This window comes from Canis lupus, chromosome 6 (genome assembly GCF_011100685.1).
Source record: "Canis lupus familiaris isolate Mischka breed German Shepherd chromosome 6, alternate assembly UU_Cfam_GSD_1.0, whole genome shotgun sequence".
Lineage (NCBI taxonomy): Eukaryota > Metazoa > Chordata > Mammalia > Carnivora > Canidae > Canis > Canis lupus.
Genome location: NC_049227.1, coordinates 17,651,735 through 17,671,883, shown reverse-complemented (window position 1 = coordinate 17,671,883; position 20,149 = coordinate 17,651,735). Strand labels below are relative to the sequence as shown.

At 50.9% G+C, this 20,149-nt stretch overlaps 1 protein-coding gene across 1 annotated transcript; it reads left to right on the top strand.

The window, feature by feature from the left end:
* Positions 1-310: 310 nt before the first annotated feature.
* FBRS (fibrosin) lies at positions 311-11,795 on the top strand. Its single transcript, XM_038539798.1, is given in 19 exon segments — positions 311-781; positions 1,071-1,250; positions 1,989-2,024; positions 2,145-2,174; positions 3,237-3,285; positions 3,377-3,677; positions 5,070-5,253; positions 5,255-5,372; positions 5,580-5,785; positions 5,901-5,945; positions 6,169-6,264; positions 6,516-6,584; positions 7,380-7,409; positions 7,786-7,857; positions 8,164-8,284; positions 8,390-8,470; positions 9,399-9,482; positions 9,601-9,808; positions 9,994-11,795. Coding segments are annotated over 19 exon segments (2,949 nt in total). The 5' UTR covers positions 311-325; the 3' UTR covers positions 10,577-11,795.
* Positions 11,796-20,149: the final 8,354 nt, after the last annotated feature.

The window sequence follows — 20,149 nt, the reverse complement described above, 5'->3', positions numbered from 1 at the left end:
GGCTGGACACCATCGGGTCGTCTTAAAGGGGTCAGGGGCTGGACAACTTGAGGCCTCGCCTTAAAGGGACGGCCGCCCCGTTTTCTCCGTCTCGGCCCCGCCGGCCCCACAGGGGGGGCCCTCGGGCTTGTCGCCCCGGGGGCGGCGCCGGCTCCCCGGGCCTTGGCCTTGGGGCAAGCGTGGGGCCCGTAGATCCTGATTTAAAGGGAAAGCCGTGGCCTTTTCGTCCCTGTGTAGCCGCCACCGCCGCGCCTGCGACCCCGGGCCTGCGGACAGGCCGCTTCGGGCCCCGCCGCCTCCGGATGCGGCGCTGAGGGCGGTCGCCATGGAGACGGCAGCGGCCGCGGCTCCCGGCCCGGGCTGGGCCGCCGAGGGGGAGCGGCGGCGGCGGCGCTGCTCGCGCCGAGACCGAGACCGGGAGCAGCGGCGCCGCCGAGGTCCCGGCGGCGACGCGCCCCGGGCTCTGCTGGCTGCCCCGCGCGGCTCCTCGTCCTCCTCGTCGCCGCCACCGCCCGCCAGGCCTTGGTCGTCAGCTTCGTCCGGAGAGCGGCCCGGAGGCCCGAGACGACGGCGGCCCCGTCCCAGGCCTCGGCCCCCGCGACCCCGAGCTCGGAAGCGGCCTGCCGGCTCGGGCAGCCGCGGGGAGGAAGAGGAGGAGGAGGAGGAGGGGGGCGCCGACGACGGGGAGGCCGAGGAGGAGCCTGAGGAGGAGGAAGAAGAGGAGGAGGACTTAATCGATGGCTTCGCCATCGCCAGCTTCGCCAGCCTTGAGGCCTTGCAGGTGGGGCCTGATGGAGCCGGGGACCTTTGGGGGCTTCACAGGGGCAGAGAGAAGGGTATGGTACCTGGAGTGGGTGGAGTTGAGGGGGGAATGCTGGCACCCCAAACCAGAGCAACCGGCTCCTCTGGCCAGGCCTCTGCCCCACCCTGGGGTGGGAGGAGGTAGAGTTAGTCTCTAGGGACCAGCCAGGTTACCCGGCCTGAGAGCCACTTTGGTAGCCTGGTCACCCCTAGAGAGGTGGGGAGCTTTCCTTTCTCCATCTGCTTTAGTCCCACCTCCTCCTCCACAGAAGGATGCATCTCTTCAGCCCCCAGAGCGACTGGAACATCGACTGAAGCATTCTGGGAAGCGGAAGAGGGGGGGTTCCAGTGGGGCCACTGGGGAGCCAGGGGACAGCTCTGATCGGGAGCCTGGCCGGCCCTCTGGGGATCGGGCCCGAAAATGGCCCAATAAGCGGAGAAGGAAAGAGGTGAGCTTGTCATAGATCCTTGTCCTTTAAAAGTCTGGATAGGATACCCTTTACATAGACCTGTTTTCCATCAGCAATGCCACTGTCCATCATAAACAGTAATTTTATTCTGTAAGGGCAGGGAGAAGGCAGAGCAAATTGGAACCCTCACTCCTCAGTCCCGGTCTGACAGAGACATGCCCACAGTCAGACTTTTTTGCTTTTGGCGGCCCTATTCCAAACATGTTGGTTATTTAGAGATGTATCAAAAAGACTTAATGGAATCATGAATGAGTTAGATATGGTCTCAGATGTCTCCAGGCAATAGCAGTGTAGCAAGAAAGACACAATCTGAACAAATGCCTAGATCAAAACCTGAGAAGCTACAGAAGGCAGAGATCTGGGAGAGATGCTGCAGAAACCCACATGAGGAAGCCACTCATTCTGCCTGGGGGATGGGAGGAGGGTTGTGGTTAGGGAAAGCCCCCTAGGATGGCTTAGTCAGGCCTTGAAGGATAGTCATAAGCTTGCTAAGAGGAGAAATGGGCAAAGTTGTTTTGAGCAAAAGCACAGAGATAGAATATACTTGGAAAATGACAAAAGCATTGGAAACAAGGGTGGGCCATAGCAGGAGAAGCCGCTAGGAAGAGATTGAGTGTGTGTCATGAGGGGCCTTGAGTTCCTTACTGGGGAGTTTAGACTTTATCCAAAGGCCTCGTCAGTCAGCCTCCCTTACCTCTGGACTCTGGTCTTTCTCAGGCCTCCTCCCGTCATTCTCTGGAAGCTGGATACATAGTAAGTGCTCTCTACCTGTACTGGCCCCTCCCCTCTCAATTCCTCTTTGAAAGTCCCCACTCTCCCTTGGGCCACACTCTTCTTCCCTCTTGTGACACCTCTGTCTTTCCTTCTCCCCAGTGTGATGCAGAAAGCGATCTGGATGAGAGGGTGAGTAGGGCTAGAACTTGTTGGGTGGGCATGTTACAACTTGTAAAATGAACTGCAGCTTAGAGGTCTTCTACACTCGACAGAGCCTCCCCTTGAGTGGGCAACATAGGTTTAGCCGTGACTGGATTTGGGGCAGTGTGGGGGTGGGCAGATTGAATGGGTAAATGACTTTTTTTCTTTGGCAACTAGAGCCAGTTGACCAAAGAATAAAAAGCCCTTGCCTTGGTATACCATCTTTTCCAAAGCCCTTGGAGGTACCAGTGGTTCTCCACGGAAATCCAAGGTGGCTGTTGAACAGAGCTGGTCGTTCCTGCTAGCTGTTCGTCTGCTCTCACAGATTAGGATCTGAGCAGAGACCAGGGTTACGGTACTGAGAACACTAAACCATTGTGGTCAGTATAAGAACATGTCTTACAAAGTTATATTTCAGTTTATTATTAGGTCAGATGTGTCTGTTTTGAAATAATGTGTTCTAGCAGTTCATACTCTACCCCTGTAACTAAATTTGTATTCCATGATCTATATCTTGTTTTAGTTTAAAAAGTTGGCTGGACAGGGACTGTGGTGAACCAGAGAGTTCTTGTCTGTCTAAAGGAGGTGACCACTGTCTAGTCTAATTGTTGCCATGCAAGAATAGGGCCAATTCTTAAGAGAACCTACAAGTCTGAGTTTTTATGAGGAATTCCTGGGTTTGTAAATATCGGCAATTTTAAAAGTTTTTGCTGACACTAGTGGCCCCAACAGATCTGTAAGTCAGGTAGGCATGTGGGCCAGCAGTTAGCAATAACAGACACTTTGGCTTTAATGTGCTTATGTCTCTGCTATGTAAGTGTGCCTCAATTCAGTCCTACTGGCCTAATAGATTCTCAGGCTCAGCTATTCTACCCCTTTCCCCAAGCACAGGTCCCCCTAGAGCCCACGGTCCTTGCTGGATTTCAACTAAGCTGTTGGAGTAGACTTGCCACCTGCTGCCACTTCCTAGTAGGCTCTGGAGGCTTTTAGGCTTCTTGGGTGAGGGCCTCAGCAGACCAGAACCTGACTCTCCCAACCCTTCTTCCCCAGGTCTCCGATGATGACCTCGACCCATCCTTTACTGTCTCAACCAGCAAAGGTTGGTCTGAAGGGCTGGTGCTGGAGACAAGGGAGGGAAATGGGGTGAGTATGGGCCTCAACTGAACACATCTACTGTCTTGTCCTCACAGCCTCGGGCCCCCACGGCGCCTTCAATGGGAACTGTGAAGCAAAACTCTCCGTAGTCCCTAAAGTGTCGGGCCTGGAGCGGAGCCAGGAACAGCCCCCAGGGCCCGACCCGCTGCTAGTGCCTTTCCCCCCAAAGGAACCACCGCCTCCACCGGCCCCTCGGCCTCCCGTCTCACCCCCTGCACCCTTGCCGGCCGCCCCCAGTCTGCCACCCCCACCCCAGCCCCAGCTGCAGCTTCGGGTCTCGCCCTTTGGCCTCCGCACTTCTCCCTATGGCAGCAGCCTGGACCTCAGCACTGGCAGGTGAGTGGTCCAGGGGTTTGGTCTGGTCTGGAAGGACCTGGTCATTTTGGCACCAACCCCTGCATTCTCTAGCTGGGACATGGGAGGGTACCTGTGGAATGTGACTTGAAAAAAGGATTCTGAGGCTGAAAAGTTTGAAAGACACTGGGTGAAACAAAGTTAAAGTGATTACTTGCTTATAGGAACTTGTTAGAACTGTTTCACTCAATCTTTGCGTGCAGGGAAATCCACTGTGTGCCGTTTCCCAATTTTATGTGCTGGTGAGACCTTTTTTGCAAGACACATTTGCTAGGAATCGTGTTCTTCAGAACATACTTTGGGAAATGCTGACATGATGATTAAGAGTGCTGGCTTTGGTGTCAGTCAGACCTGGATTCAAATTCTTGCTCTGCCACTTAGTGGCTGTGTGATTTTTGACGAGTCACTTAATCTCTCTGAGCCTCAATTTTCTCTTTCTGTGGAAAAGAAATGACAGTAGTACCTTTGTCTTGATAAAGCTGTTGTGAGGATCAATTGAGTTAATGCAGTGTTTCCCAAAGTGTGTACGTGCATCATTAGTGGTATGTAAGATCATTTCAGCTGTTACGGGAGTAAATTTTTTTTAGCTGTTAATGGGCTTTAGAAAAACATGACTAGTATCTCAACCCCTTGATTTCACGTGTATTGCTGGGCGAGGCTAAGTAATTATAAAAAAAAAAGAAACTGAGTTAAAGAAAGAAGTAAATGGTACAGGTGGTTACGTGGATGCGGCAGCAATTGGAAAGGTGGTGTGACATGGTGGAGATTTGGATTAGCATGTAAAGCAGGTGTCAGCACTTGGCTACAGTAAGTGCTCGTTAAAGGGTAAGAATCACTGATACTATTACTACTATCGGTGCTATTTTTATTATTGTCATCATCGTTACCGTCCTTTTTCTTGTTCTTGAGAAAACTAAGGCTCAGAGAGGGGCAGTGACTTGCTCAAGGTCACCCAGGGTGTTAATGGCAAGACGGGCCTAGAATTCAGGTCGCCTGACATCTAGGCCAGGCCAGCAAGGTGCTGCTTCCACTGTCTTAGGGTGGGAACCCAGGTGGCCTGTTGTAATGAAGCGTCAAAGTGAGTGACATGTTTTGTGCCGTGGTTGAGTCAGGAGAGGGCAAGTCATGAGACCAGAGACGTCCGAGGTAGCTGTGTGGAAGAGACCTTGAGAGGGAGAGAGGGGGTTGTTGGGTGTGGGAGGTACCTCAGTCTGAGGATGGTTTCCCTGGGCGGGGGTGGGTTTCCTGGGGGCCGGGTTCTACCACCTTCCATGTTGGAGAACCAGGGTCAAGGTATCGCCCAGGCTTCTGACCCCCTCCCGTCAGAGCTGGCACCTCCCAACCCCTCACTCATCTCCCCACTTCTCTCCCCAGCTCTTCACGGCCGCCCCCCAAGGCCCCGGCCCCTCCCGTGGCTCAGCCTCCCCCCTCATCATCCTCTTCGTCCTCTTCCTCCTCATCTGCCTCCTCCTCGTCCGCGCAGCTCACCCACCGGCCCCCGACGCCCTCACTGCCCCTGCCTTTGTCCACCCACAGCTTTCCCCCCCCTGGGCTGCGGCCCCCCCCCACCACCCCACCACCCCTCCTTGTTCTCCCCTGGCCCCACCCTGCCCCCACCCCCACCCCTGCTGCAGGTGCCAGGGCACCCTGGGGCCTCAGCTGCTAACGCCCTTTCTGGTGAGTTTGGGGTCCTGGCCGGGGTGGGTGGGGGGCCATGGCCCCGGGCTTGGGCCCAGTCGGCTTTGGGGCATCTGGACCTCAGCAAACATCAGGGCTTGAGGAGGGAGTGGCTCAAGGCCAGAAGGGAAGGCCAGTCACCCGGGCCCAAGGAGGCTGACCTGGTGGCAACAGATGTTAAAGCCTTCTCCCCCTCCCCTCCCACAGAGCAGGACCTGATCGGCCAGGACCTGAACTCTCGCTACCTGAATGCCCAGGGTGGTCCCGAGGTGGTGGGGGCAGGGGGCTCGGCCCGGCCCCTGGCCTTCCAGTTCCACCAGCACAACCACCAGCACCAGCACACCCACCAGCACACCCACCAGCACTTCACCCCTTATCCCCCGGGCCTGCTGCCACCCCACGGCCCCCACATGGTGAGCTCCTCATTGGGCCAGTGATGAGGCTCAGCAACTTGGGGGGAGGGTGTGGCTTCCACGGGAAGGTCCTAAGTCCCTGGCTGGCAGCTTACTCTTCCCTTCTCTTCCCCAGTTTGAGAAATATCCAGGAAAGATGGAAGGCCTTTTCCGGCATAATGTGAGTGTGTGTGTGTGGTGTGGTGTGGTGTGTGGGCATGGATGCATCCATGTGTGTGGCCCCGACTGTTGGGGTCCAGTCTTCAGCTTCAAAAGCAAGAGCCTTGAGCCTGGGAGAGCTCCCCCGGGGCGGGTTTTAGGGTGGAGGCCCCAGGACTGACGGGCAGACCAGATGTGGGCCGCACCTCCACCCCCAGCTTGGACTAGCGCCCTTCTCTCCACAGCCGTACACGGCCTTCCCTCCCGCAGTGCCCGGCCTCCCTCCGGGCCTCCCGCCGGCTGTCTCCTTTGGCTCCCTGCAGGGGGCCTTCCAGCCCAAGGTGAGCTCCCAATCCAAATACCACCACCTCCCACCCCCTACAGACCCAAAGACCCCAACCCCCCACCCCAGATCCACATACCTTCCTCCGTTCCCCAAAGCCATACCCGTTCTCCTGCCCTCCCCTCCTGGACCCAGCTTTCTTCAGAGCCATGCTCCTCCCTCCCTGTCCCAGCCCTGGCCCCCATCTTGGTCCTAGACCCCTCTTATGCCTGGTGCCGGCTCTCCTGACTGATCACTCCCCTTTCCCAGAGCACGAACCCCGAGCTGCCACCACGACTGGGGCCAGTGCCGAGCGGGCTTCCCCAAAAGGGGACACAGGTGAGGGGGGCCAAGGCAGGTCCTGGGGGAACTAGAGTATCTGTTGAGGGAGAGCAGAGTTGATTGAGAGCGAACTACTGATCCTTTTTCTTTAGTGTGTGATCAGGGGTATCCCTGAGAATCTGACGAGAGCATTTCTGTTAAGTGACAAGGTTTCCCATGCGTGAGGAATAGAAATTTCATGAAGCTGCTCTAGAAATAAGATTACTAGGACAGTGGTTTTTGTAGGAGTTTTCAAATTTTTTAAGTTACAAAATCCTTTTTCTTAAAATGACATCATACCAGGAAGTCCTGTCCATAAAACAATGAAATGATAAGCTGCCCCTTTGTGAAGTGGGACAGGGAACAGCCTTCGAGCTCACGGCTCTGGAAACATTGGGAAGAACACAGGATGTGTTTCCTAAAGGGTAGACTAGACCAGATATCTTGCAACGTCTTCTAGCAGCAGTAAAGACTTTTTTTTTTCTAAAGAAATCTTAAGTAGAGACTCATGACATAAAGCTGTTAATAGGATAGCTTCTCTGGTTGAGAAACCCATCCTGCCTGCTTGCTAACCCACTCCCCAGTGTTCCAAGCAGGGCACGTCCTTGGGGCTTGGCTCAGAAACTTAGTGCTGGAGGGGAGATGCCCAGAGTGGGAGAGATGGGGAATGGAGTCTTGACAGAAGCAGGAATGGCCTGAGGGAGCTATGCAAGGTCTCTGGTGTTTGGGTGGGGATTAAAGACTGTGGAGATGAGGTGCCCAGGACAGTAAACAGGTCTGAATCGCCGCCAATCTCTGCTTTGCTATCCCCAGATCCCCGACCATTTCCGGCCACCTTTGAGGGTGAGTTTGGTGAGGACCTCAGGCTGCATGAGGCTGGGGGCTGGTCTCAGGGTGTTTGGCTGAGGGCGGGTCTTGCTTGGGAGTGAGCGAGAAGCCCAAGACGTGGAGGCAGTCAGATGTGGAACAGCAGAAAGGGCAAGGCTTATAAGCCACAGACCTGGGTTCCGATGTAATTGGCTGTGGGACCTTGGGCAAGACAGTTTATCTCTCTGAGCCTCAGTTTCCTAGGCCATGAAATGAACCTAGTCATCCCTCAGTTGTAGGGATGATGATTGGGGATGTGTGGAGAGGCTGGGCCGAGGACCAGGCCTAGAGTGGGTGATGAGTGAACGTTCTTTCCTTCCCTTTCCCTTTGGTTATCCTTCTGGGGCGGCAGAAACCAGGGAAGTGGTGTGCCATGCACGTGCGCGTGGCTTACATGATCCTGAGACACCAGGAAAAGATGAAGGTACTGGGGTGGGAGGGCTGGGGAGAGCGGGCTGGCCTGAGCCCTGGGCATCTGCCTTTGGCAGGTCTTGGCCAAATCTTGGCCAGACACATCCTCTCCTGTCCCCGGTCACTGCCTGAGTGCTTTCACAGTTTAGGTTCTTTGGCTTAGGGGGGTGGCCTGAGAAGGCTCTGAGAGAGGCAGAGGCGAGGCACCCAAGCCCCATCTTGGCACTAGCCAGCCCTCAAAGGGGACCTAGGGGTGGAAGAGCAAGAGCGGGACCCCACCTGGCTCCTCACTCACCACCCCTCTCCCTGTCCCATGCAGGGCGACTCCCACAAGCTTGACTTTCGGAACGACCTCCTGCCCTGCCTTCCGGGGCCCTATGGGGCCCTGCCCCCTGGGCAGGAGCTCTCCCACCCGGCCGCCTCCCTCTTCACTGCGACTGGTGAGTCTGGCCAGCCCTCTCAGGGCCTGAGGTTCCCTGTCTATAGCCCAAGGCCCACCTTGCGCCCACTCAGCCTCACCAGAATCTCCCACCTCTCTGCCCCAGGTGCCGTCCACGCTGCAGCCAACCCTTTCACGGCAGCTCCCGGGGCCCACGGACCCTTTCTGAGCCCCAGCACCCACATTGGTAAGAGCCAAGAGCATTTGGGCAACCCCAGCCTTGTCCCTGACTTCCAGGAGTTCTCAAGCTGGGGATGGAAATTAGACCTGAGAGGCAGCTGGAATGGGGGTAGGCCTGGTTCCACTTGGTTTGTGACCTTGGGCAAGTTACTCCAACTCCTCTGAGCCTTGATCTCATCGCCTGTGAAATGGGATAGGGGCAGAGCAGAGTGATTGGCCCGCACTGCCAGCTCAGATGCCATCTCTGAACTAGCCAGTGGTAGGGGCTAGCGTGCCACCTGGGAGAGGAGGACAGAGGAAGGCTGTGCAGGCCCGGGCAGAAGGTGGTCATTGGCTCCTAGCAGTCTTGGCAGGCTCTGCAGGGAGATTTAACTTGGGTCTGGGTAGACAGGAGGGCATCGAGCCTGATGGCATTGGGGAAGGTGTTCCCGTAGTAGAATAGGTTAGTAGTTCCATCTGTGCATGAAGTTAGAGTCAGGTCGGGAAGGGCCCTGCATGTCAGGTGGGAGGAAGCTAGCAGAGATCTTCAGGCGAACGGCTTGCTATAGAGCTGATCTGGGTGGCTGGTGTGGGGGATGGTGGGGCTGGAGCTCTGGAGTCAGGGAGGCCCTGGGCTGGGGGTACCACTTACTGGCTAGATGACTGACCGTTGGCAAGTCACTTCACCTCTCTGAGCCTGTTTCATCATCCTTAAGTGGGAGTGGTCCTGTCTGCCTCATGGGGCTTGTTGTTTGTGAGGTTAAACTACATGATGCATGTCAAAGCTCAGTGTCTCACAGGGGCCCAAGGAAGTGCTCAGCACCCAGTTGTTAAAACCAAGACCAAGCAGCGGGGGCTCTGGGGCCTGCTCCCTGAGCTGCCTCTTCCCTTCTAGTCTTGGTACCTGCTCCCAGCTGGCTGCCCAATGCTCTGACCACCCCCTTTTTCTCCTACAGATCCCTTTGGGCGTCCCACAAGCTTCGCCTCCTTGGCTGCCCTCTCCAACGGGGCCTTTGGAGGCCTGGGCAGCCCTACATTCAGTGAGTGCGGGTGGGGCTGGCCGGGTGGGTGGCCGTGGCAGTGGGCTTAGGAGGCCCCAGACATGGGACCTCCTCCTCCCTGTGGCGCCTGTCACTCTTTGCTTCACCCTCTGTCTAGACTCCGGCGCCGTCTTTGCCCAGAAAGAAAGCCCAGGGGCCCCACCAGCCTTCGCCTCCCCCCCAGACCCATGGGGCCGCCTGCACCGCAGTCCTCTGGCCTTTCCTGCCTGGGTCCGGCCCCCTGAGGCCGCCCGGACACCAGGCTCAGACAAGGAGCGGCCTGTGGAGCGGAGGGAGCCCTCTATCACCAAGGAGGAGAAAGACAGGTGCGCCGACCCTCCGACCCACTGCCCTGCTGCCCGCTACCCACATCCCGCACCGCCAGCCCTCCTGCCACCCCGCTCCCCACACCGCCCACCCTCCTGCCGCCCTGCTGCCTGCACCACCTGCTCTCAACGCCACTCGCAGTCTGGTCGGGTCGGACTGTTGGAGGCCCCCTCTCTCTCCCCAGGGACCTTCCCTTCTCACGGCCCCAGCTCCGAGTTTCTCCCGCTACTCCCAAGGCCCGGGCTGGCGAGGAAGGGGCCAGGCCTGCCAAGGAATCCGTGCGGGTAAAGGAAGAGCGGAAGGAGGAGGCCGCTGCTGCTGCTGCCGCTGCTGCCGCTGCCGCTGCCGCTGCCGCCGCCGCCGCTGCCACCACTGGGCCTCAGGGCCTTCACCTGCTGTTTGAGAGGCCCCGGCCACCCCCTTTTCTGGGCCCTAGTCCCCCAGAGCGCTGCGCGGGCTTTCTGGAGCCAACCTGGTTGGCAGGGCCCCCTCGCCTTGCCAGGCCACCCCGCTTCTATGAGGCTGGCGAGGAGCTGACTGGACCGGGGGCCGTGGCTGCCGCCCGCCTCTATGGTCTGGAGCCGGCCCACCCCCTGCTATACAGCCGCTTGGCACCGCCTCCACCGCCTACTGCAGCCCCAGGAACCCCTCACCTTCTCAGCAAGACCCCCCCAGGAGCCCTTTTGGGGGCCCCACCTCCACTTGTGCCCGCCCCCAGGCCTAGTTCCCCACCTCGGGCCCCTGGTCCAGCCCGGGCTGACAGGTGAGGGAAGGGCAGGGGCGGGGGCAAAGCTCCATCCCCCTTTCCTTTTGACAAGGTCCTAGAGCTGAGGTTTCAAGCCAGGGCTGGAGGGCAATGGTCATGACCTCACCAGCCACCTTTGAGGTCATGGAACCTGGGAGCGGAAGCCCCAACCCCCACGAGATCAAGCATCAGATGGACCTTGGGGTCACTGGGAGGGCAGAGGTCACAAGCCTCTAGAGAGAGGGGGTCTGTGTGTGTGTGTATGTGCACCTCTGTGCACATGAGAGATGAGAGTGGGGGTCATTTCAGAGGTCATAGCTCATGATCTCCTGAGGTACACCATCGCCCCCTCCAAGGGCCCCTAGGCCCTTGGCCTGCCTCCCCAAGGGCTCATTAAGCCAGAGGCCAAAGTGCCCCCCCTCCCCTTCACCTACCACCCAAGTCCTCATGCCCTCTCAGGGCTAGGGGAGGAGGGGCTAACGGAAGGGGGGTTCCATGTACATATTTATCTCTCCTTCCACATAGCCCCCCAGACCTTTTGTACATTTTTACAGGGGTGCCCCTCCCAATAATCTCCCTTCCTGGTTAATTAAATCCTCAGACTGGTGCTGTGTTCCTAGCCTCTGGCCTCTCTGTGGGGGGAGGGGGGATTGTAGAGGGAAGAGCTGGGAGGGGACAGGCAGGAACCCAGGGCTTATCCCTGGGAATATGGAGTCAGCAGGAGACAGAGCAACAGAGGAAGGGACCTGGGTACCTAGGCTGGAAAGAAGGGCAAAGGCTTCCTGCTTGGCTGACAGCCCAGGTTCCTCCCCACTTGTTCCTGTTACCTCTGTGTGCCACCATCCCCAAAAGGCTCAACCTCTAAGCTTCAGACTCCACCTCTTAGTGGCTCAGTCCCCCACTCCATTTCCAAGTGCCCCCAGGACTCCTGGGCCCTGCCCTCCAGAACCCTGTTCCCCGGAACCCTGCCCTAGGCTGGGGGGGGTGGGCAGAGAAGGTCACCATGTACCACACACCAAAGAAGGGGGTCGGCCCGGGGGTGGGCCACACAGGCAGCTTCTTCAGCGGCCTCTCGGCGGCAGTCCCAGCCTTCCCAAAGCAGCAGGTGCCCCCAGGCTGGGGCCCAACCTAGAAGGCAGGGGTCAGTTTAACAAAAACATAACGTTGACTTTTTTCCCCGGTGGGACTTATTCTGTAACATGACTTGCGGATATTTATATAAAAATGAGTGTTACAATGAGGCCCCTTGGCTGCTCTTTCAGTGTGTGGGGGTCATGTGGGTTGGGGGACGGGTGGGGGATTCGGATCAGGGAGGGATGGGGGAGGACAATACTAGCCATGTCCTATGAGGGTTCCCCCTCCCACCTTACCTGGGAGACCTGTTTTCTTACTTGTGGATGGATGAATTGGAGCATTGGGCATTGAAGTTTTCCATATTTTCTACAACCCAGGCATACATATTCTACAAGATTCAAGCAATATGAAAGGATAGCAAAACTAAATTTCCCATTTACCTGCCAACCTGTGCTATGCCCCATGCATTTCCTGAGGTAACCACTCCATCATTTGGTATATGCTCTTCAGGCCTATTTCTGTGCTTACCTACAAGTATGGACACATATAGTTCCATCAGAAAAGATCTGCAATTTAAAACAAACAAAAAAAAACCAACATTGGTTTTTCTTTTAGATCCAGTCACTATAAAACGAACATAGATATATACTACAAAGGGAAAGTGCCTCGTAATCTCAGCCCATGGAGGTGACCACTGCTAAGTGTCATGGATATCTTCCTCCAGTTATTTTTCTGGATATATATTTCAAATATTGTGGGGGGAAAATGGGGTCCTGTGAGATGTACTATTTGCAACTACCTTTTTACACTTAACATTATTTTTTGATGTGGTCATTAAAAACCAAGTAACTAAACCGAGCTAGAGAGGCTGGCACCCACCCGAGCTGCCCCAAATTGTCTTGTTCCACTATACCCATCACCTTAGGAAAGAGGTAGCCAACATTCATTCCTACCATGCCCAAGGCCTCTAGGGAAGGCTCAAACCTAAGGATGTTCCAACAAATCAGAAACAGGTTGACCAGAAGGACATGGCAGTCCTTGTTTTCAGCTTCTTTAGAAAAATCTAAAAATCTGTTGACACTGTACATGCTTTCCCCATGACTGCCCTTGAAATGGAGCATGATCCTCTTTCTCCAGATTGCCACTGTCTCCTCCACTCTTGTTTAGGAATGAGCCATTGTCACTATTGAGGTACCTCCCTGACCCCCATACACATTTGGGTGTGGAACTCTCAGGAGAATATGTTCTAGATACGTATATCGAACCTCTTCTAGATCCCCCCAAATGTAACTCAGATACCCAGTCATCTCCTATATCTGATGCTGTGTCCCCCAGCCTGAGCCACTTCCATCTGTTATCAGCACCCAAGTCAGAAAGCTCTCTCTTACCTCACTTGATTCACTATCTGAACTGCCTTTTATTCTTTCGACCACTGTTCACTTGATCATACCAGGCAGGCACTGACCTTGTAGCTGGGGCGCAGAGGTAAACAAAAATCCCCAGCTTTTCCAGAGCTTACATGCAGGTCCTGGGAGGAGCAACAGCAGCATGCTTCCTGAAGAAAAAGGGTGAAGGGCAGGAATCCCCAGGGCTGCCTTCTTGGGGCCTGTCCTCAGAACCACTACTTTCCCTTGATCCATCTCTGCATGTCCTGATCCGAAATCAGGAGCTCCTCAGGCAGAGGTAAAAGAGGAATCCAGAAAGACCAAATGCTGGTTGAAAAAGCAAAACAAAACCAAAATCATTTCACCATCATGAGGCTGCTATTCAGAAATGCATTTCTTTGTTTTGAATGAGCTTAGAAGTGTAGCTATGTAGTCTTAAACAATGTGCTTATTTCTGTGCCATGATTTATTTGTAGAATTGGGTTTTTTAAATTTGAAGATCTAATGGGCTCTGTTAAATGATTCATGATTGGGCAGCGCCCCATCTAGCAAATGGAGAGGCGCTCCTAAAATGGAGGGTTTTTAAAACAACTTTATTGAGATATAATTCATATACCACAGAATTCACTGTCTTTTATGACTGGCTTCTTTAACTTAGCATTATAAGCATTCGGGGTGCATCCAAGTTGTAGTTGTATCAGTCCTATGTTCCTTTTTATTGCCAAACAATACTCCATTATATAGGTGTACCACATTGCATTTATCCATTCTTCAACTGATGGACATTTGTTTCTTTTTTTAAGATTTTAAAATTTATTTATTTATTTATCCTGGAGGGGCTGGAGGGGGTAGGAGTAGAGGAAGGGAGCAAGCCAACTCAGCAGTGAACGTAGAGCCCAATCCTGGGGCTCAATTCCAGGACCCTGAGATCATGACCTGAGCCACTGAAACCAACATGCTTAACTGATTGAGCCATCCAGGCTCAATATTTTATATACCCACCAGCAGTGTATGAAGATGGAGGCTTGGATTTTTTATTTTTATTTTTATTTATTTATTTTTTGAGGTTTGGGTTTTTTTAAAGATTTTATTATCTATTTGAGAGAAAGAGAGAGAGAGAGAACATGAGGAGGGGGAGGGGCAGAGGGAGAAGCAGACTCCCTGCTGGGCAAGGAGCCCAATCAGAGGCTTGATCCCAGGACCCTGAGATCTGGACCTGAGCTGAAGGCAGACACTTAACCGACTGAGCCACCCAGGTGCCTCAAGATGGAATTTTATAATAGTTTTTTCTGGTATTGCTGTATGAATCCACAAAGTTAATTAGCACAAACTTCTTAGAACAGTGCCTGGCACAGAATAAGTGCTCAAAAAAATGATTGCTGTGATTATCAGTAATGCCTTTCTGTTTTGAAACTCTAAGAAGTAGATCTTAGGGCTCAATTAAGGAGAATGGCTTACTTACATGCAGTTTATTGGGAAGGCACATCTTTCAAAACAGACTTTGAGGTGAGGAGCATCTGTCTAGGGGCAGAAGGAGTCTGAGCCAGTGAAGAAGAATCCAGGTTTAAAGCCTTCTTCATCAGTCAGATCAGAGTTTGAGTTTGGCCTCCACCAACCAGCTCTGTGACTTTGGTTGGTCTTTAGCCTGTTTCCACTTTCCAAAGAACATGACCAGCCCAGCCCACAGGTTCACTGTGATAATTAGTTACATAGAATAATGCAGGTATAAGGTACTGAGCACAGAATTGAGTACACAGTAGACATTCACCAGATGAGAGTGTTGTTACTGATTGCAGTGGTCAAGACTATAAGCAGGTTCCCTATTTCAGGATGGGTAGGTTAAAGTTCAGAGAACTTTATATGATGTACAGAGTTAGGAGAAGAAAGGAGATATACACATTCAAGGAGGAGATTTTATTTTATTTTTAAAAAGATTTTATTTATTTATTCAAGAGAGACACGGGGTGGGGGGGCAGAGACACAGGCAGAGGGAGAAGCAGACTCCTTGAAGGAAGCCTGATGTGGGACTCAATCCTGGTACTTCGGGATCACATCCTGAACGGAAAGCAGACACTCAACCGCTGAGCCACCCAGGCATCCCTCAGAGAGGAGATTTTAAAAAATAAACTTGATGTTACAACAGTTTTAGCTGGACAAAAAAAAATTAGCAAAGATAGTAAAAGAGTACGGAGATTTCCTATGTGCCCAAAACTCAGTTTCCTGTTTTAACACCTATTAATATTTCACATTTGTTACAATTACTCAATCAGTATTGGTGCATTATTGACTTAAGTCCATACTTTATTCAGATTTCCTTTGTTTTTTTTTTTTTTAGATTTATGTATTCATTTTAGAGAGAGAGAGAGAGAGAGAGTACCAGCAGGAGGGGCAGGAGAGGGAGAAAGAATCCCAAGCGGACTCCTCGCTGAGAGCCAAAGCAGGGCTTGATCTCAGGATCCTGAGACCATGACTTGAGCCAAAAACCAAGAGTCAGATGCTTAACAGACTGCACCCCCAGGTCCCTCAGACTTCCTTAGTTTTACCTACTGTCCTTTTCCGGTTCCAGGATCCAACAAGACACCACATTATATTCAGTCATCATGTCTTCTTAGGGTCTTATTGATGACTTTTCTAGACTTTCCTTGGTTTTGATGATCTTGACAGTTTTGAGGAGTATTGGTCAAGTAGTTTAGAAAACGCCCCTTATTTAGGATACATATATTGTTTTTCTTAGGATGAAACTAGAGTTGGGGAGGAAGCAGAGGTAAAGTGCTGTTTTCATCACATCATATCAATGGTACATGCCTTCAAGATGATCCATGTCTGTGGCTGAGGCATGCTTGTCAGGTTCTATTGCAAAATTTCCCTTTCCCCCTTCTTGGCATATTCTACTCTTTGGAAGGAAGTTACTCTGTAGCCCAGACTGTGGGAGTAGGGAAATTATGCTCCACCTCCTGGAAGGTGGAGTTTCTACATAAATCACTTGGAATTCTGCTTGGGAAATTTGTCTCTTCTCCCTTTATTTATTCAATAATTTATTTATATTATAATGGATTCATGGATATTTCTTTTCTACTTTGGATTATACGCTAAGACTATGTTTTTGTTACTCTGCAGTTTTCTGTTGGCTCCTGTGTCCCTTTCATTGTGGGTTGCCTTTTTTTTTTTTTCCCTTAGCAGAGACTGTTTTACTGTTTATCCTTTTATATCTTTCTGCTTTTGTCTCATGTGCATGTATTGTCTGGCCTTAAAATTTAAAAACAACTGCCCTTGTAATTAACATAAAAAGTTTGTAGTTTATAAAAAAAGGTAGGATGGGGTGGCTGGCTGGCTCAGTCAGAAGAGCATGGGACTCTAGATCTCGGGGTGGTGAGTTGGAGTCCCACGTTAGGTGTAGAGATTTCTTAAACAAAAATTATTTTAAAAATTATTTATTTTTTACTTTTAAAAATATTTTATTTATATTTTTTAAAATGTTTTCAAAGAAGGTAGAGTAAAAAGTTTTGATCCATTCTCCTGATCATTCCTGCCTTGCTCCATTTCAGCTTTCCAGAGATACCATGTTGATTTCTTGTTTGTTTCTCCAGCACAATTCTTTTTTTTTTCTTCTTTCAAATATTTACATATAGGACATACTGTTCCCTATGCTGTTTTTCTCAGTAACTATCTCTTGCGGGTTGTAACATTACTTTGTAAGGCTACACCATAATATGTTTAACCACTCTCCACTAATGGACATTTATGTTCTTTCCAGTCTTACTAGAACAAGGAGTGCTGCAATGAATACCCATCTCCTTGTATACCTGAGCAAATAAATCTGCAAGATAAATTTCTAGGCAGAGAATTGCTGAGTCGTGAGTATATGCTTTCAAAATTTAGATGCTGCTGAATTGTCCTGCACAAACCTTGTGCCAATTGCCAATTTTCACTCTCGCCAACAACGTAGTAAGAGAGGACGTGTTTCCCCACACCCTTACTGACAAGGTTTTTGATCTCTGCCAATCCCACAGGTGAAGGACAGTGACTCACAGAAGTTTGAATCTGCATTTTTTTCATTGAGTGAAGCTGAAATCTTGCTGGACATTTACAAATCCTTTGTCTTTTTGTTTTCTGTGAATTGCCTTTTTAAATATCTGCCCATTCCTCTCTCCCCCTGCTCTTTGGGTTTGTCTATAACCTTTGTTCTGTGCCTCAGTGAAAGCTACTCATTCATTTCTTCCATTAACACATATTTATTTACCTACTGTATATCAGACTCTGTTTTAGCGATGTGACAGTAACCAGGAAGGGCAAAGATATTTTTCTCTGGGAGATTAAAATTCTAGAGGGGGTAGGCAGTAAAGGAACAAATACACGTTATGGAGGCAATACCTGTTATGGAGGGAAAGGTAGGGTATGGGCTAGAAAGTTCTGGGGCGCTATTTTATAGAGATGGATTAAAGAGGATTTCTCTGTGGGATGCTAAGGGAGCAGAGATGGAAATAAAGTGAGGAAAGGCTGTGTGCAATCATCTGGGTGAGGGAGCAGCAGTGAGAAGCCCATGAAGTAGGAATGTGCAGGGTGGGCTGGGGGATCAGCTGGAGGGCCAGCGTGACTGGAGCAGTGAGTGCGAGGCAGAGGGGGTGGGAGATGAGGTTCCAGAGATAAGTGGCCACTGGATCATGCATGGCCTTGCAGGCCGTTGTAAGGACTTTGGCTTCTACTCTGAGTAAGGTGCTAGCCATTGCAAAGTTTATTTATGTTGGCTGTACTATTTTTTTTTTTTTTTGGAGAGTTTTGAAGCAGAGGAATGGCATTATCCAATTTAGGGTTTTTTTTTTTTAAGACTTTATTTATTTATTTGAGAAAGAGAGCACAAGTAGGAGCCACAGAAGGAGAGAGAGAAGCAGGGTCCCTGATGAGCAGAGGTCCCTATTTGGGGTTCTATCCCAGGACCCTGGGATCATGACCTGTGCCTTCCTGAACCTTAGTTTCCTCAAATCACGATAAAGCCTATCTCAGCGGAGATGTTGTGAGAATTTTTTGTATTCTAAAAGTAGTTAGAATTACTGTGAATCTTAGTCTGCCTCCAGCACTCGCTGCTTGGGTTGCCTGTTGAATAATAAGAGTATAATTATTCTCACAATTATACAGAGAGGCAGGCAAGGCTGGTATGACTATGCCCATTTTATACATAAGTACAGTGAGGTACAAAGATGAAAGGGGCTTTCGAACTTCATGAAAAATTCAAGACAGGCAGAGTTTAGGGTCGTACAAAATATGAGTTTGAATCCCTGCTTTGCAGGCTATTTGCTCTGTGACTTCAGGTTTGTTAGCCTTCTCAGTCTGAGAGTTAACCACATAGGTGTCTATCAAAAAGGGACAAGGCCTCAGACCTCACAGGACTTCAAGGATTAAAAGCTGCTAGAAAAGAAAAAAGCCTCCCATCGTGCTTGGAGCCTGGCAGCTGTCCAGGAAATAGCTGCTATTAGGGTAATTATTCTGTAAATGTTCTGAATGATAATAATATTTATGGACTGAGGTGTCACCTATGTTAAGTGCTGAGGTCAGAGGAGAAACTAGGCCTTGTGGTCTCTAACTCTTTCCCTAATACCAGCTCCAGCCCTTCTGAGCGCCACTGTGAATGAGGAGGAGAGACCCTCAGTGATGCAAATGAATGTTGACCTTTCATTAACAAAACAATGGGCTCGTTGACACGTAGGGTAGAAATGTTAAAAACTTTGAAAGGAGAAAAATTGGTTCACAAGTGTTTGTTGATATACTCACCCTGCTCTACTTGTCAATAAACATTTCCCAAGGCCTGCTGGAACAGCTCCAGGTTGGACTCCTGTTGAGGTCTCTTAAATGCTGTTTGTACTGGGGCCTTAGGATGTTTCAGCCTAAATGATGCTAACTCCTCAGGGCTGACCGGGTTGGGGGCGGAGGCGGGGGATGGAGGGCTTTGATGAAATGTGTATGAAGAGCCTGGGACCACTTAGAAACTAAGCCATTTTTCTTGTGTATAAGGAAATCAGTTTCCTTTACCCCAAACCTCCCTACCCCACCCTTAATTTCAGGAGGACGCTGACCACAAATCAATAAATAAGCAAAACTCAACAATTCAGGAAGGAGTGCCTGGCTGGCTCGCTTAGAGGATGTGCCTCTTGATCTTAGGGTTGTGAGTTTGAGCCCCACATTGGGTTCAGAGATTTCTTTCTTTTTTTCTTTTTAAAAAATATTTTATTTATTTATTCATGAGCGACAGAGAGAGAGAGAGAGAGAGAGAGAGAGAGAGAGAGAGAGAGAGAGGCAGAGACACAGGAGGGAGAAGCAGGCTCCATGCAGGGAGCCCGACGCGGACCTGATCCTGAGTCTCCAGGATCACGCACTGGGCCGAAGGCGGCGCTAAACCACTGGGCCATCCAGGCTGCCCGGGTCCAGAGATTTCTTAAATAAATAAGCTCCAGGGGTACCTGGGTGGCTCAGTGGTTGTGTCTGCCTTCGGCTCAGGTCATGATCCCAGGGTCCTGGGATTAAGGCCCGCATCAGGCTCCCCAAAGGGAGCCTGCTTTTCCCTCGGCCTATGTCTCTGCCTCTGTCTCTGTCTCTCACGAATACATAAATAAAATATAAAAAATTAATTATATATAATATATAATTAATATATATTATCGGAGGAGTAAAGGGCTAAGAACAGAAAGATGCTTCTGAAGAAGAATAAAGAGAGAAGGCTTGCTCTACCAGGATTGTTAAAAAGCTGTAGTAATGAAGATAAAGTAGTGTTGGTAATAATAGTAATCTACCAAATCCAGCTCAGAATATAAGAAGCTCTGATAAATGACAAGAGTGGCAGAGCACATCGAAGGAGGGACTATTTGATAAATGGAACTAGAACAAAAATGGTCATCCATATGGGAAAAAACGAAGTTAGATCATTGCCTCACACTATCCGCAAAACCGAGTTCCAGATGTAAGAACTTAATTATCAAAAACAAAACTTTAAAAGTTTTAGAAGAAAGTCTAAGGGAATTTCTTTCTGGACTTGGAGTAACAAAAAATCTCTCTTTTTTTCCCCAAAGATTGTGTTTACTTATTTTAAAGATTTTATTTTTAAAAATTTATTTGTTTGTTTGTTTGTTTTTACAGAGAGAGAGTAT